The sequence below is a fragment of the Bos mutus genome, chromosome 24, assembly GCF_027580195.1.
Source record: "Bos mutus isolate GX-2022 chromosome 24, NWIPB_WYAK_1.1, whole genome shotgun sequence".
Classification (NCBI taxonomy): Eukaryota; Metazoa; Chordata; class Mammalia; order Artiodactyla; family Bovidae; genus Bos; species Bos mutus.
In genome coordinates, this window is record NC_091640.1 from 41,742,115 (window position 1) to 41,758,033 (window position 15,919).

At 43.3% G+C, this 15,919-nt stretch overlaps 1 protein-coding gene across 2 annotated transcripts in view; it reads left to right on the top strand.

The window, feature by feature from the left end:
* The window catches only part of RALBP1 (ralA binding protein 1), a 40,225-nt gene extending 27,727 nt beyond the window's left edge, over positions 1 to 12,498 (top strand). For both annotated transcript variants that reach the window (XM_070361781.1, XM_070361782.1), the window contains exons 5-10: positions 1,149 to 1,310; positions 2,293 to 2,424; positions 6,440 to 6,547; positions 10,167 to 10,288; positions 10,523 to 10,646; positions 11,061 to 12,498. In XM_070361781.1, coding sequence (XP_070217882.1) covers positions 1,149 to 1,310; positions 2,293 to 2,424; positions 6,440 to 6,547; positions 10,167 to 10,288; positions 10,523 to 10,646; positions 11,061 to 11,267 — 855 coding nt within the window. In that variant the 3' untranslated portion in view covers positions 11,268 to 12,498. The remainder of the gene's footprint in view (positions 1 to 1,148; positions 1,311 to 2,292; positions 2,425 to 6,439; positions 6,548 to 10,166; positions 10,289 to 10,522; positions 10,647 to 11,060) is intronic.
* Positions 12,499 to 15,919: the final 3,421 nt, after the last annotated feature.

Genomic DNA, 15,919 nt, shown 5'->3' on the forward strand with positions numbered 1-15,919 from the left:
CCTGTCCTTAGTGGAGGAGGAGCCAGGGTACCTGCAGTCCCAGTTCATCCACAGAATTTTGAAGATTTCAGTTACTCCATCAAATAGCATTACTGCTCAATCATGTCACATAGACATTCAGACTCAGGCCCAAGGGGGCCTAACATTATTCATTTGGTCAGGGACTTAACCTGAAGATTTCAGTCGTGAAGATTATATAAAGTATTTTATAGAATCTTAACCTGGGGAGGCATTTCAAGGAGGTGGGTGGTGATTCTTTATAACGTAAATTCCTGGTCTTCGCTTCCTGCTACTCACTTGGTGCTGGCATAGAATGTGTGAGTTCCTTTATTGGAGTTACTGATATTTCACTCTGGCCAGAAACAGAGGGCAGAACAATGAGAGGAGTTATAGTTTTTGTTTTAAGCCCTCTTGGTGAATACACCAGGTCACTTGTTGGTCACTGTTATAGCACACTGCTACGTATAACAGTGTATTTTCTTTCACTGAAGATTCCTTCATTGCTCATTGCTTATAGCTTGGAAACAAGATGTTCCTTAAATTTCCTGTTAGTTAAGTTTTCAGAATTTGGTAAATATTACATTGTTACTTAGTATTTCTATAATAGGGATGATGGTGTCACAGAAAATGTAGGTGTGTTGTCAGAGTAAGTTTTAGATAGGAAACAGTTTCTTTTACCAGCTATTTAGCCACCTAACATCCTGATGTCTTAGCTCCTCCATCCTGAGCTTTGGAGTTTCCTGGAAGGTGTTTGTCCCTGGAGTGGGGATGCCCATGCTCAGCCCACCTCTGTAGCCACAGGCTCCCCTGTTTCTCAGTTGATCCAGTCGCGTGTGTTAGAATGCCTCATAGTAACTAGAAAATAAAGAACATAGGATTTAAAAAATCAGTTAATGCTCTAGTGCTAAAACAGAATAAATCAATGATAATCAGCCTCTGCGTCCCTTTCTTGGCTTTTCCCCCAGTCCCTCATAGTGCTGAGTCTACCACTTAACCTGTACTTTCTCATTCTCTTCTTTAAATTGGCCATTAAGTAGCGAAGCATGTCTTGTGACTCCTGAAGATTAAAGAAGGTACTTAGGCAATAGACACAAATGAAATGAAACGATGATTTTAATATTTTTCTTGCAAATCCTTTTTTTTTTTAGATTAGCAATCGTGTTCTGTATGTATTTTTCACACATGTGCAAGAGCTCTTTGGAAATGTGACACTGAAGCAAGTGACGAAGCCCCTGCGATGGTCTAACATGGCCACGATGCCCACACTGCCTGAGACCCAGGAGAGTATCAAGGAGGAGATACGGAGACAGGTGTGTGCGCGCCGCCCTCCGGCCCCCGAGCCACCCTCACGCGGACCCTGTGGGAGACTGGGGTGCTGACGCCCATGAGTCCTGGTCCTTGAGCACTTCCTGTGTGTATGTAGCTTTCGGGCACTCTCTTCATGGCACACCAAGGCCAGAACTTCCCTTGTGGTGCTGATTCATGCTCATTAAGTCAGGATATCATGGTACACAGAGCACAGGTTTGGAAATCAAAAGACCTGGCTTGAAATTCTTGCTCTGCTCCTGACTGACTGAATTGCTTAACCTCCTTAAGACTTGGGGATTGCCTTTAAAAGTGAGTCCTCTCCTAGGTTTGATCTGAAGATGACCTTAAATGAAATAATGTGTTAAAAAATGTTCAGCAAGGTGCCAGGTATGTTGTAAGCAGTCCAAAAATGTTGCCTTATCTGAACAAGGCTGCTTTTATTGGCCTTACTTTACAGATGAGAATAATGAAAGTTGGCAGAGGTAAATCTGTGTCACCTGGTTTATTACCAAGTTTTACAACGAGGATTTAACCCCAGATCCTGTGCTTTCCCACTGTCCTTGTGAAATAGCGCTGGTCAGTTGTGTGTGCTTGGCAAGCCCAGTAAGAAACTCAAGACTAAGACATTTACTTCCATTTGATTATTATTGCATCTTTTGTTTGCATGTAACACATCAGATCCCTGCTTGCTTTTCTTCCCTGTCATTTCCAAGTTCCTGTTTCTTAGTAGTTGATATTCTTGGGGGAAGGGATGTGAATTGACTGCTGGGAACCAATGTGTGCCGATGGATTAGAACCTAGTGCTCAGGCAGAAAAACTAAGGAGGATTTTTCAGTCATAGCCTTGAAAACACAATCTGTGCCATTATGTCGTTTCTTTAACGATAACCGAAAAGTAGTCGATTTTGCATCTTTAGAAATGGCATGTGGCTTTAAGATGATAAGACGTGAAATCCTATTCAGTGTGTGGTGTATTACTTTCTAGGAGTTTCTTTTGAATTGTTTACATCGAGATCTACAGGGCGGGATAAAGGATTTATCGAAAGAGGAGAGATTATGGGAAGTACAAAGAATTCTGACAGCCCTCAAGAGAAAACTGAGAGAAGCTAAAAGACAAGTGAGTAAATTTATTATTTTGGTATATCATGTTTATGATGAAATGTAAAAAGAATGCACTAAAATCTTTTATATACCATTTTAAGTTATTTTTTTTAAGTATGACAACAAATCCCTTCTGAAGGGAAGTTCCCTGATGGGAGATTTGTTCACATGTTTCCAGTTCTTGATTATTGATCCTTCAGCTTGGTATCAGGGAAGTGCTGCCTTTAATTTAGGAAGTTGAGTTTTTGAATTACACTGTTTGACTAAAAGATGTCAGTTTTGTTGTTTCTGGCTTGGTTGGACTTGTAAACAGGTTTCCAGGGTGAGAAGCAGTGCAGTGGTGGTACATTTCAAAGGCTGCGGGGGAATTGGAGGCCTTACACATGGAGGTACTGAAGGTCAGGAGGGGTTTTCTTTTCCTGGAAACAGGCAGGTGACAGGTTCTGCTGGATGAGCTCGGGGTTTGCAAGCCCGACTGTCGGTCTCCCTCTGGCTCAGTGTGTTGCTTGGCGCTGGGACTCTGTGAGTGTCCGGCCAGTCTGAGGTTGAGGTCCCACATCTCTGGGCCCCTCTTAACACCTATGTGCACATTCAATATCAGGGTCCAAGAGCACTTCCAAGGGACACAAGTTGACATTCGTCTGACTGGGACCACGTGGTCCGTGGTGGTCACAGTTGTGGTTCTGCTGAGAGTCCAGACAGTGCAGTACTCTGGCTCGAGGGCTGGTGGTGTGCGTGGACGTGGCGGTGGCTTTGTCAGAGAGGAGGCAGCGACGAGATGTCTGCCCTGAGCTCTAGGACCTGCAGATGCCCTCTGTGCATTTTCCTTTCTCCTCTGCTTACCAGGTTATCTTTTGCTTACAATGCCTGTTTTTAATTAGTCCCTTCATGATTTGGCCTGGAATCAGGTTTTAGTGACAGACCAACCAGGCCTCGTGTGGTCATTGTCCACTGTGTGGTGTCACCCATCAGCCTTTAACACAGGGTCTTGACCCCTGTGGGTGCGGCTTCCTTTCTCGCTTCTGCATCCCTCTTGGATAAAGGAACTGTGACATAACAAACCAGAGCCAAGACAGAATGGGATGGCTTACCTCTGCTTTACTAATTTCTTGAAGCTGTCTTCATGTCTGCTTATTAATTCACAGAATGCTCCAAAGGTTCTATCAAGTTGATTTCAACTTTGAGAAATAAATGACTTTTAAAGATTCATTATATTAACAGACTAAAAATAAGAAAAATGATAAGATCATATCAGAAGATGCAGAAAAAGTGTGTAGCAAAATTTGACATTTATTTCTTAATAAAAACTCTATCTTTTCAGCCTGATAAAGAGCATTTACAGAAAAAAAGTCTTGTGATTTACATTGTACTTCATGGTAAAAGTCTGAATGTTTTCTTCTGGGATTGATTGGGTATACAAGCAAGGATTTCTGCTTTTACTGTTTCTGTTCAACATTGTACTGGAGGTGTTTTAGCCAGTGCAGCAAAACAAGAAAAAGAAGGCATATGGATTGGAGAGAAATTAGTCTTTATATACAAATCATGGGATTGTCTCTGTATAAAATCTTAAGAAATCTGTACAAAATTGAATATGTGAGTTTAGCAATGCTGTAACATACAAGATCAGATACACACGTCTGTTGTATTCCGTATGTTTGCAATGAACTATTGGATAGTGCACCTAAAAAAAGACATAAATAAATTAGAAATATGTTTTTATCACAATATTGTTAAAATGTTAGGTTTTCCCAAGTTCATCTGTGGATTCCATTCCAATCAAAATTTAAACAGGTGATTTTGGGTAGAAATTAGTAAGCTTTTCTAAAATCTCTGTGAAAAAAAAATTTATGTGGAAATAAATGACCCAGCCTCCCAGTCTATTCCTCCCCCATGCTCCCATTTGCTTGGCAACCACAGGTCTGTTCTCTGTGTCTGAGTCTTTTGCTGTTTCATAAATAAGTTCGAGTCATTTTAGATTCCACATATAAGGGGACTGACTTTGCTTAGTATGATCATTTCTAGTTGCATCTGTGTTGGCGCAAATGGCGTTATTGCTTTTAAATGGCTGAATAGTGTTCCATTGTATGTGTTTATATATAGATATATGTATATATATTTTCTTTATTCATTTGTCAATGGACATTTAGGTTGTTTGCATGTCTTGGCTATTGTGCATAGTGTTGCTGTGAACATTAGGGGTGCAACTATCTTTTTGAATTATAGTTTTATCTGGATATAGGCCCAGGAATGGGCTTACTGGATTGTATGACAACTCTATTTTTTGGTATTTTGAGGAACCTCCATACTGTTTTCCATAGTGGCTGCACCAACTTAAATTCCCACCAACAGTATAAGAAGTTTCCCTTTTCTCCACACCCTCTCCAGCATTTATTATATGTAGACTTTTTAATGATGGCCATGCTAACCAGTGTGAGGTGATACCTCATTGTAGTTTTGACTTGGATTTCTCTAATAATTAGCAATGATGATTTCATCTTTTCATTTGCTTGTTGGCCATCTGTATGTCTTTTTTGGAGAAATGTCTATTTGGGTCTTTTGCCCATTTTTTGATTCGTTTTTTTTTTTTTTTTGTTATTGAGTTGTATGAGCTGTTTGAGTGATTTCTTAAATAGGATACAAAAATTCATGAACTGTAAAAGAAAAATTTGGTAAACTATATTTTATCAAAATATACTCTTCAAAAGACACTGTTAGAAAGATGAACATGCAGACCAGAGACTGTGACATATTTGCAAAAAACAGACACTTGATAAAGTTCTTGAACTAGAATATATTAAAAATTCTTTAGACTTAATAAGACAAACCAATTTTTTTAAATTGTATTTTTTTAGGGCAGTTTTAGGTTGACAGCCAAACTGAGGGAAAGGTACAGAGAATTCATACTCCTTTACTCCATATGCTTAGCCTCAGTCATTATTAATATCCCCCACCAGAGTGTACGATTATTATAATAAAAATTCAGTTTTAAAAAGGCAAAAGTTTAAACAGCACTTTACTGAAGTTCTTTACCAAAGATTATATGTGCATGATAAAGAAGCACGTGTGAAGGTTGTTCATCAGTGAGGAAGTGCAGATCGCAGTCACAGTGAGGAGCCACTGCGCACCAGCCAGGATGACTAGTACCAAAAGTACCAAGTGTTGACAGGAACGTAGAGTGGCTGGAGCTCTGCTTTACTGATCTTGACTGTTTCAGTCATTTTGGAAAACAGTTTGGCAGTTTCTTTCAGAGTTAAGCATCAGGTTATCATCTGGCCCAGCAATCCCACTCCTAAGTGTTTATCTAGCAGAAGAAGGCATGTTCCCTCCCAGAGCAGATACTTAGTGGTTTTTACAGGTCTTATTAGTAGCTCAAAAGTAGAAAGGACTGAAATGCCCACCAGCTGGTGAACGGATAAACAAACTGGGGTACATTCATTTCCTTGCATGTTACTCAGCAAACTACTGATATAACATAGATCAGTTGTGAAATTTAACGGCCAGGAAAAAGACTGCTTACTGATTAATTCAGTTTATATGAAACATAAAAGAAGGTGAGACCAGAGCAATGGAAAGCAGGTTAGTGGTTTCCAGCGGCAACAGGTGGCAGAGGAGCCCAAGGGGACTTTGTGGTGTTGGAGACGTTTGGTGTTGTGGTAGACAGTGGCTACTTGACTTGACAATGGCTACTTGCCGTTGGTACTATCGGCAAAACCAACTAACTGTAGGCTTAAAGTAGACCCCCTCCAAACAGGAAGGATCATGGAAGACAGTTTATATGGGAAGGTTCCAGAAATGCTGAGCACGTTAGCTAGAACCGAACATTTTCCTCCAGTACATCCACAGCGTGAGATCCACACGTTACTGTCAAAGCCCATTTATCAGATGCCCCATCCAGAGGTTCTGCTGGCTGTGCCACTCTTAGTGTTTCCGTTCCAGAAGCTGAGGAGGAAATTTCAGGAATGGGGACAGTGTAAGTTTATTGACTGTGTTACAGTGGGCTGAGCAGTGCTTCCATCTCTCTTGTTGAACAGGAATGTGAAACCAAGATTGCCCAAGAAATAGCCAGTCTTTCAAAAGAGGATGTTTCCAAAGAAGAAATGAATGAAAACGAGGAAGTCATAAATATTCTTCTTGCCCAGGTAAGTGTACCTCTTCTATTTTGCAAGATCTTTAAAAAAAATATATATATATATATATTTAAGGTATAAACATGATCTGATGCACCTCCACCCAGTGAAATGATTGCTACAGTCAGTTACCCTCTCACAGTACCTTCTGTGATGCGAGCACCTGAAAGACACTCTCTCGTGGCATAATCCACCATTGAGTACAGCGTCGTCATCAGCATTACCTCTCTAGACAGTCCTTCAACACAAGTGCAGCTGTATTTTTTTTACCAGTACCTCCCTATTTTACTCACTCTCCAAGGCCTGGTAACCACTGTTGTACTCTCTGCTTCTATGAGTTCAACTTTTTGATTCCACAAATAAGCAGTGAAATCATATGGTATTTGTCTTTTTCTGTCTGGCTTGTTTCACTTATCATGTCCTCCAGGTTCATCTGTGCTATTAAATGCCAGGATTTCCTTCTTACGTCAGAATATATTTGTTACATATATATGTATGTTTATGTTGTCTGTGTTGTATATTTAATGTGGGCATGTGTATACTTATGTTTTATGAATATGTGCATGTCACATTGTTATATCCATTCATCCATCAGCCATTGGGCTGTTTTCATATATTGACTGATGTGAATAATGCTGCAGTGAACATCTCCCTTTAGTGTTCTGTTTACATTTATACAATCAGAAGCTGGATTGCTAGAACTGTGATAGCTCTGCTTTGTAGTTTTGAGGAACCTCCATGTTGTCTTCCACAGTTGCTGTACCAATTTATATTCCCACTAACAATGCACAAGGGTTCCTTTTCTCCACATCCTCACCAACACTTGTTACCTCTTGTGTTTTTGATAAAAGCCATTCTGACAGGTATGAGGTGATAGCTCATTGTGGTTTTCATTTGCGTTTCCCTGATGATGAGTGACAGTGATCTGTTGGCCATTTCAATGTCTTCTTTTGAGAAATGTCAATTTAAGTCCTTTGCCCATTTTTTAATTGGGTTGTTTTCTTGCTATAGAGTTGTTCGACTTCTTCCTATATATACTAACCCCTCATCTGATGTAAGGTTTGCAGTATTTTCTGTCATTCCGTAGTCTGTCTCTTCACTCCACTTTCTTTGCTGTGTGGAAACTTTTTAGTTTGATGCAATCTCATTTGTCTGTTGTATATTTGTGCTTTTCAGGTCATATCTAAAAAAATTCTTGCTCAGACCAATGTTAAGAAACTCTCTCTGTGTTTTCTTCTAATAATTTTATGATTTCAGGTCTTATATTTAAGTCTCTAGTCCATTTTGAGGTGATTGATGTGTGTGTAGTGAGAGAAGGTAAGGGTTCAGTTTCACTTTTTTGCCTGTGGAAAACCAGTTTCTCAACACCATTTATTAGAGAGACTGTTCTTTCTCCATTGTTTATTAGCGTCCTTGTCAAAGATCAGTTGACCGTGAGTGTGTGGATTTATTTCTGGACTCTGTTCTGCTCCATTGGTCTATGTGTATGTTTTTATGCCAGTACTGGACTGTTTGGTTGTGGGGTGATGCCTCTAACTTTGTTCTTTTGTTTAAGATTGCTTTGGCTTAAAAAAAAAGTTTGCTGTGGTTCTTACAGTCTTTTGTGGTTCTGAATGAATTTTAGGATTATTTTTTCTGTTTCTGGGGGAAACCTCAAAACCCCATTGGAATTTTGATAGAGATTCCAGTGAATGTGTAGATCACTTTGGTAGTATGGAAATTTTAACAATATTATTCCTTCTAATCTATGAACATGAGGTACCTTTCATTTTATCTTTAGTGTCTTCAATTTCTTTCATCAGTATTTTATTGTTTTCAGTATATAGATATTTCACCTCTTTGTTTAATGGATTTGTTTTCTTAATTTCTTTTTTGGATAGTGGTTAGTGTGTAGAAATGCAACTGATTTTTGTATGTTGATTTTGTATCCTGCAACTTTCCTAAATTTATTACTTCTAACAGTTATTTGATGGACTCTGTGGTTTTCTGTGTATAAGATCATGTTGTCTGTAAACAGACAATTTTACTTCTTTACAATTTGGACACCTTTGTTCCTGCTCAGTTACTCTGGCTGGTACTTCGGTACTGCATAACCAGAAGTGGTGAGACTGGCCTCTTGTCCTCTCTCTGATCTCAGAAGAAATACTTTGAGCCTTTCACTGGGGTACCATGTTATCTGTAGTAGGCCTGTCATATCAGCTATATCATGGCAACGTATTCCTTCTATACTCACTTTGTTTCTATTGTGAAAGGATGTTGAACTTTTTCAAGTGCTTCTTTGAATCTTTTGAGATACGATTTTTATCCTTCATTTTGTTAGTGTGCTGTATCACAGTCACTGATTTGTGTTGAACCATCCTTGTATCCCAGAGATAACTAAAGTCCTACAAGTTTCAGTCCTTTTCTGTCACGCCTACCAGGGTCATGCAACTCTCCTCCCCTGAAGAGAGAGTGAGGTCCCAGATGCATCTTTATTTCAGAGTTTTCACCCTGGTGTTTCTTGGAACATTAGCTTTCATAAAAAGGATAAGCATCTGTGTTTAGAAACACTGGGGACTGTGAGGAGCACAGCTCCAAGAGAGGTTTCTTATACACACTGGAGACTTCTGTGGGTTTCTTATGCACACGGGAGACTTTGGGCCATTGACTTTAAAGTGAACTTGACTGCAGCACCTTTCACGTTTGATCACAGGTTCTTATCCTCCTGCCACCTGTTAGTTTGGAAAGAAATGTAGGCCTTGGCTGCTTCCAGCTCATTTCTATAGCTTTCCATCTCTGTTCTCTCCTAAGTTTTGTCTGCTGTGGATCTTTTCTCTGGGTTGGAGGGGCTAGTTAGATCCTGGACAGATGTCAGTTTTAGAAACGCATATTCTGTTAAATGCATATTTACTGTTTAAATATTATCCCTGGGGACATGGGTTGAGGACAGTAGCTTGTGTTGAGAAGGAAAGACTTTTCCATCACCAACTCTGCTTTCAGGTGATACTGACAACAGCTGCACGTCGCGGGGCCTTTCTTCCCTGGTGACACTGTCGAAGGCCCCTTGTGGCCCTCAGACTCTCTGTGAGAAGGTGTTCAGAAAGGCTGGGGGTAGAAACAGTCCCTAGTACTCTGCTGTGTGCCTGCTGGCTGGCCTCTTGTGGATCCTTTACGTAACAAGGATTCCTAAGTAGCGTTTTATGTCTTGAGGAAAATCTAGTCATTCCTCCCAAACAATTTAGTCTACCTTTGCTCAAAGCTTTTCTTGAAATTAGGTAAACTGGGTATTTTAGGTTTGTGCATTACAAGCTTTCCTATAACGTGTGTGTTAACGTATATGTATGAAGTGTTAGTCGCTTAGTCCTGTCCAACTCCCAACTCTGTGACTCCACAGACTCTAGCCTGCCAGGCTCCTCTGTCTGTGGGATTTCCCAGGCAAGAATACTGGAGTGGGTTGCCATTTCCTTCTCCAGGGGATCTTCCCCACCCAGGGATGGAACCCGGGTCTCCTGCATTGCAGGCAGATTCTTTACTACCCGAGAAGCCCCAGTGTTGTGTGTATGGGCGTAAACAGTTCAGGGTGACAGAGGAGACCCCAGAAGAGCAACCTTTCCTAGACTTTCAGAGGTGCTCACCAGTGTCACTGCTTTAGGAGAATGAGATCCTGACTGAGCAGGAGGAGCTCCTAGCCATGGAGCAGTTCCTGCGCCGACAGATTGCCTCGGAGAAGGAAGAGATCGAGCGCCTCCGGGCGGAGATCGCCGAGATCCAGAGGTGAGGGCAGGGGTCAGGGCTCCACTTGGACTCTGGGGAGAGCAGGGCGGTGCAAGCCTCAGCCCTTCCTGTGACAGGGCCAGGCAGAGCGCCCCCTTCCATACCTTCTGTTACCTCTGAGGTGGGCCTTATCCTGAGTGGACCCGCTAGAAAGCTGGACAGTCCAGAAGCAGACCACCAGCCTGTCTGTGCGGGTGGGTCACGCGCTCCCTGCCCTGTCCTGTTCCCGCACAGCCGCCAGCAGCACGGCCGCAGCGAGACCGAGGAGTACTCATCAGACAGTGAGAGCGAGAGCGAGGACGAGGACGAGCTGCAGCTCATCCTGCAAGACCTGCAGCGGCAGAACGAGGAGCTGGAGGTGCGCATGCGCGGGGCTGCTGCCCTCGGGAGCGCTGGGGTCCGCATCATGCTCGTCGGACTCGCTCCTCTCCTCACATGGGGCCTATGGGCCTGGGCTGCTGTCTCTCCTTCCGGCAGGGGCTCGGACACAACAGAATCCCACCCGGGACCCCCCACTCGGGGTTGCTGGCCCCAGAGCCATTTGGGGGGGCCGGCAGACAGGCCCGGTGCAGCAGCTCGCTCTGCCCCACAGTTTACAGATCGTGTTAGTGCTGAGCAGGAAAACACCCCCGGGAAGGAGGGAGCTCTCCAGGTCCACAGAGGGGGAGGGGCCCTGCCCAGAGGGAGGCAGGCCTGCTGACCGTGGGCAGTGGCTCAGCCTGTTTCCGGGTCGCAACCCCTAACTGACCGGCCGCTGCATCTGTCCCTGCAGATCAAGAACAACCACCTGAACCAGGCCATTCACGAGGAACGCGAGGCCATCATTGAGCTGCGGGTGCAGCTTCGCTTGCTCCAACTGCAGCGCGCGCGCCCCGAACCCCTGGCTGAGCCCGAGCCCGGAGCCCGGGAGCCGCCCCCGCCCACCAAGGAGCAGGCGCGGCCGTCGCCAGGCAGGGAGCGGAAGGAGACGCCCATCTGAGAGCCGGCCGGGGCGCGCGGGCCTCCAGAGACGGCTGGTCGGCACGCCGGTGTCCCAGACGTGTCCCAGACGTGTCCCAGACTGTCGGCTTCTTGGAAGAGTCATTTCCTTTGTTAACTTAAATAACTATTTTAACCCTTGAGTGGCTTCTTTTTAAACCAAAAATCGTCTTTCTTTGCTTTTTTATTACGGCAGAATCAGGATTTTTCTCTCGTTAGTGGGGGAGCCACACGGGGCCGCCCTGCCCGCCACGTCCCCAGGATCTCGCTGCCGCCACTCGCCCGTGCCTTCACACCTCTGCGGTGCGGGTCCTGGGGGCCTCCTTCCTGACCGGCTGGCCCCCCCACCCTGCCCTCAGCCCCGCCCGAGTCACCCCGGTGGCCTGGGTCATGGGAGAACCGGGGCGTCCACACAGCATGTTTCTTCGACCTTCCATTAGGACAGAGCGCCGTGGGTGGCTTGCTCGGGCCCGAATGTAAGCGTGTCTTTGCCTGCATAAGCCATATCGATGGGTAGCCACGCGCTCACACAGGATTGGAGTCGGTGTCCACACAGGCTCGGTGAACTGCTGCTGGACGCCCGGTGGGCCAGGCTGAGTACTAGGAATCGGACTTCCTAGGGAGTCAGCCGTGGTCCTGACCCCCCGTCGCCCCACGACCTTGGTTACCTGAGGCGTCCGGCGCACAGGCACCGGGGTCCAGTGCCGCTGGGTCCAAGTAAGTGGCTCCAAGAGGCCCTGGGCTGTGAAGACAAACCCACACGTCCCGGTGGTGGAAACACCCCATGAGGGCGCATCCTCTTCTCCTGGTTAGTATTTATTTCAGCACCTGGTTAATGCGGTTTTTTATTCTCTACCTATTGCACTGTTGTGACTTGTTGGCCATTATTTGATTTTTGTACGAAAAAAAAGCTTTGTTATAGAAATCAGCATACTATTTTTTTAAACCTGGAGAGAAGATATTATGGTGACTGAAAATATGGTCAGGTGTCAAATATAAATGTATAAAAGCCTTCTTACTGTCCTGTCTGTCATGTTACATTTATTTTATATTTGCTGGCAATACTGAAGGTTTCTTTTTTGTTTGTGCAAACTCTAATTTCTATCACGGTGTCATGAATTTTTAAAATCAGTATTTCATTACAGTTGTCTCAGCATTGGTAAACTAATTTTTGCCAGGACCATTATTGATCAAGCAAATAAATTCAACAGCCATTTGAGGGAGAAAAAAAAGTTTCTTGTTTTCTGTACCCGTTCTTTCTTTGAAATACCTGAGTGCACTGAAGCTGGTCTGACGTGCTTCAGTGTCCTTCAAGGTCCGCTTGTGAGCAGGACGTTTTGTGCTAACTCACTTGTGTCTTCTTCCCACCCCGGCTGGTGCTGAGCGGCTGTCTGGACTGGATCTGCAGTGGCTTCTGTGAATGATGCCCGGTCAGCCAGCCCAACTGGGCAGGAAGGTGGGTTGTGGCCAGGTTACTGTCTTGTAGGTGATGGCAGGGGTCTGTCTGTCCAGTGGGTCACCTCTTTGGTGCAGGTCACGTGACTCCAGACTGATGGTTTCAGGCTCGGGTTCTGGGGGAGCCGACACTGATGGTCTCAAGTTTGGTGAGGGCGGGGCTTCCTTTAGGCGACTCTGTTTTGGGCCTGCTAACTTACCTTTTAATCAGACTCAGCCTGAGAATCCTGATTGAGATTTAAGGCACTGGAGCTCCTCTCAGCTGCTGCATTGGAACTCGTGCAGGTTTTGCTGCATTTGTGGCATTCACAGGTGCTGACCTTGGTTCACAGTCTAAGTTGGTGGTTCTTTCTGCTCCTTTTCTGTTGTTGCTCCAGTCTTAGGGAGATCTTGGTCTGCTTGCTGGTGAGTGCTACACACACACATTAGGGCTTTCCCAGCAGGATCAGCACCAGTGAGTGTCTGGGGCCCTGAGACACCAAAGTCATGTAAGTCAGGAAAGAGCCTGCTGAAGACAGTGCTTTCTGCAGCCCAGCGGCTTGTTCAGTGACTTCAGGGAGCCGAGTTTCCACTTCCCGAGGGCTGTTAATCCAGACACAGCAAGCAGTGTTAGCCAGAGCGGACACCTCAGTGCTCAGCTAAAGGTAACCGTGCAGTTTTCTGGAGTCAAGAACAACTCCGGCCAGTCGGGGTTTTGTTGGGCAGCTCTTGCTTTAGCAGCAGCATCTGCAGTGTCTTGAGTTTAGGAGCGGTCCCTGACCACAGCCTCTTGTACCTTCTCCTAGCCAGGGCAGTGGAGAGCTGCCAAGGGAAGGGATTTTTGAATCATGAATGCCTTCTGCTAACTGTGGCTTAGTCTGAGGCTCAGGAGGGGAAATGCCAGGATCTGCACGGGTGGTTTTGTGCTGGTGTCCCTTTCTCCACCCAGCACCTAGATGCAGTATTCCCTCGGCTTGGGGGTTGCCAACCAGAGGTGGAGAAATAGACCCAGGGTCTTGATATGATAGAGAGAAGGTTGAGTTTGCTCCAGAGAAACTGTCGCTCTGGGCATCAGGGCGGAGTTTGTGATGGACAAACTACGGGATCTTCAGATGTGTGTCAGACCCTGTTGTGTGATAACAATAGCATTCTCTTTCCAGGCTGGAGGAAGATTCACAGAACGTGAGTAGGAAGACCCAGAGAGGCCTTCCTGGGGTAGCAGTTGGGAAAAGGTGTGGAGAGAAATGTTCTCAGTCCTCTTGGGAGGGAGTGTCCTACCATGATGTCAGCCACTTCTCTTCCTGGTTGGTTTGATTCATGGTCTCCAGCATTTGCACAGGACCAGATGTCTGGTGGGGCCCTCTTCAGCTGTGAAATACACAGCCGAGGTTCCACACCTTGTAACTTGGCAGTGGTGTTAGTGGTCAAGAGTCTTTTGTAGGGTGCTTTCCATAAATCTCTTTCCCAAAGCATACGTGTAAAACAGTAACTGTCTGTAAAGGACAAAAGACTTAAAAATGCCTGTGATTAAAGAGCTGATGAGGTTTCATCTGATAAGGAAATGCAGTTATTTCTGTGGCATACAATACTCTCACTGTCCAATGATTATCTTAAAGTATTGATACATTTCTAGAAACTTCAATTTCTGGAATATATATTAGGAACATATGTCCATACAAATATAACCTAAGAAGGTTTATCATTATCATTTCTTATTTGACAGTTCTTCCCACGTATTGTATCAACTAAACCCAAGTATTTAACATCTCATTTACAAGATGAGAGGCAAATCTTTTGATTTCCCAGAGGGCTCCTGGAAAACCTGAGTTTACTTTGAGGTAAAAAGACTCTTGGTAATTTTTTTTTTGTTTGTTTTTAAATTTCTTGGCTGTAGCATGAGGGATCTTAGTTCCCCAACCAGGGATGGAACCTGCGCCCCTTGGAGTGGAAGTGTGGAGTCTTAACCACTGGATCACCAGGGAAATCCCTCTATTTAGTAATTTGATGAGAAAATGTCAAAAGAATTGAACATTTAATTCAGTAGGATCACAGATCATTGATACAATGATACTTAATTATCTATTTAAGCAAGGTGACAGTAGCAGATATTAAAGGGAAATACAGAAGTTTACCTTAAAAGTTAGTGCTTGTAATGTTTAGAAGACTGGGTTTTGTTAAGTGAGTCAGTTATTCTGGTAACAGAAAATTTTTGCTGTCCACACAGATTACTTAAAAGGTAAAACAAACACAAACTCTTTCTTTACAATATCTTATAAAGAGCAGAAAAATAATTGAAGAGAACTTCTTATCCTTTTAACAGAGGGAAAATCAAATTCTTAATTTTGCACCAGTGAATTTTACTGATAAAACTAATTTTTTTAGAAAAACTTTAGTCCATTTCAGTCTTAGCCTGCTTGACCACATACATTCTGCAGCCTGTGCTGTCCATCCAGGCTCTGTCCCAGATTTTCTCCTCTTTTCTCATCCTGGGACTGCCATTTTACTTCCCTTATCTACTTTCATACTGAGCAGTTACCATCACTGACTTAGTGATTAGAGTTCGTAACCCTTAGAATCCTTAATTCTTAGTGAGCACTACCTTAGCACTAGCATTCTGTGGACTGGCTAGTTAATAATTTTATAATTTCTAGAAGCATATTTATCCTCGTTAAATTTTCCAATGTGGCACAAAACTTGTTTACAGAGAAACCCAAATATCTTTAAAACCAAAAGTGGATAAAAATTTGTTCAGTAATTAATGTGTCAGAATTTTTATCTTATTTGGAAATGATCTAGATATTCAGTGATATCTAATGAATGTCCATCACTTAACTTCTCTCAGTATAACTTTAAGGTTTCAAGTTACCAAAAAGATTTTGGAAATTATTTTTAAGTAGACATACCGGTAAAGTATAAAACTATTGTTGGAAAGTTGATTTATAAACGTTTATCTTACCTCTATTTAATTCACTTGTTCTCAACAATTACGTTCAGTCATGAAAATTTCACAGGATGTTAAACAGCTAATCATTTTAAGTTATCTTTCTTGCTGACAAATTCTGTAACAGATAACAGCTTATTTTTTAGTAAACCTAGGTAGAATAAAAATATTATATTTTATGCCAATAACTTTAACAACATGCCTGTTTTACTTAAACCAACAGACTTAAACTAGCTTTTATTTACTGAATATTATCCTAGATCATATGAACCTGAAAA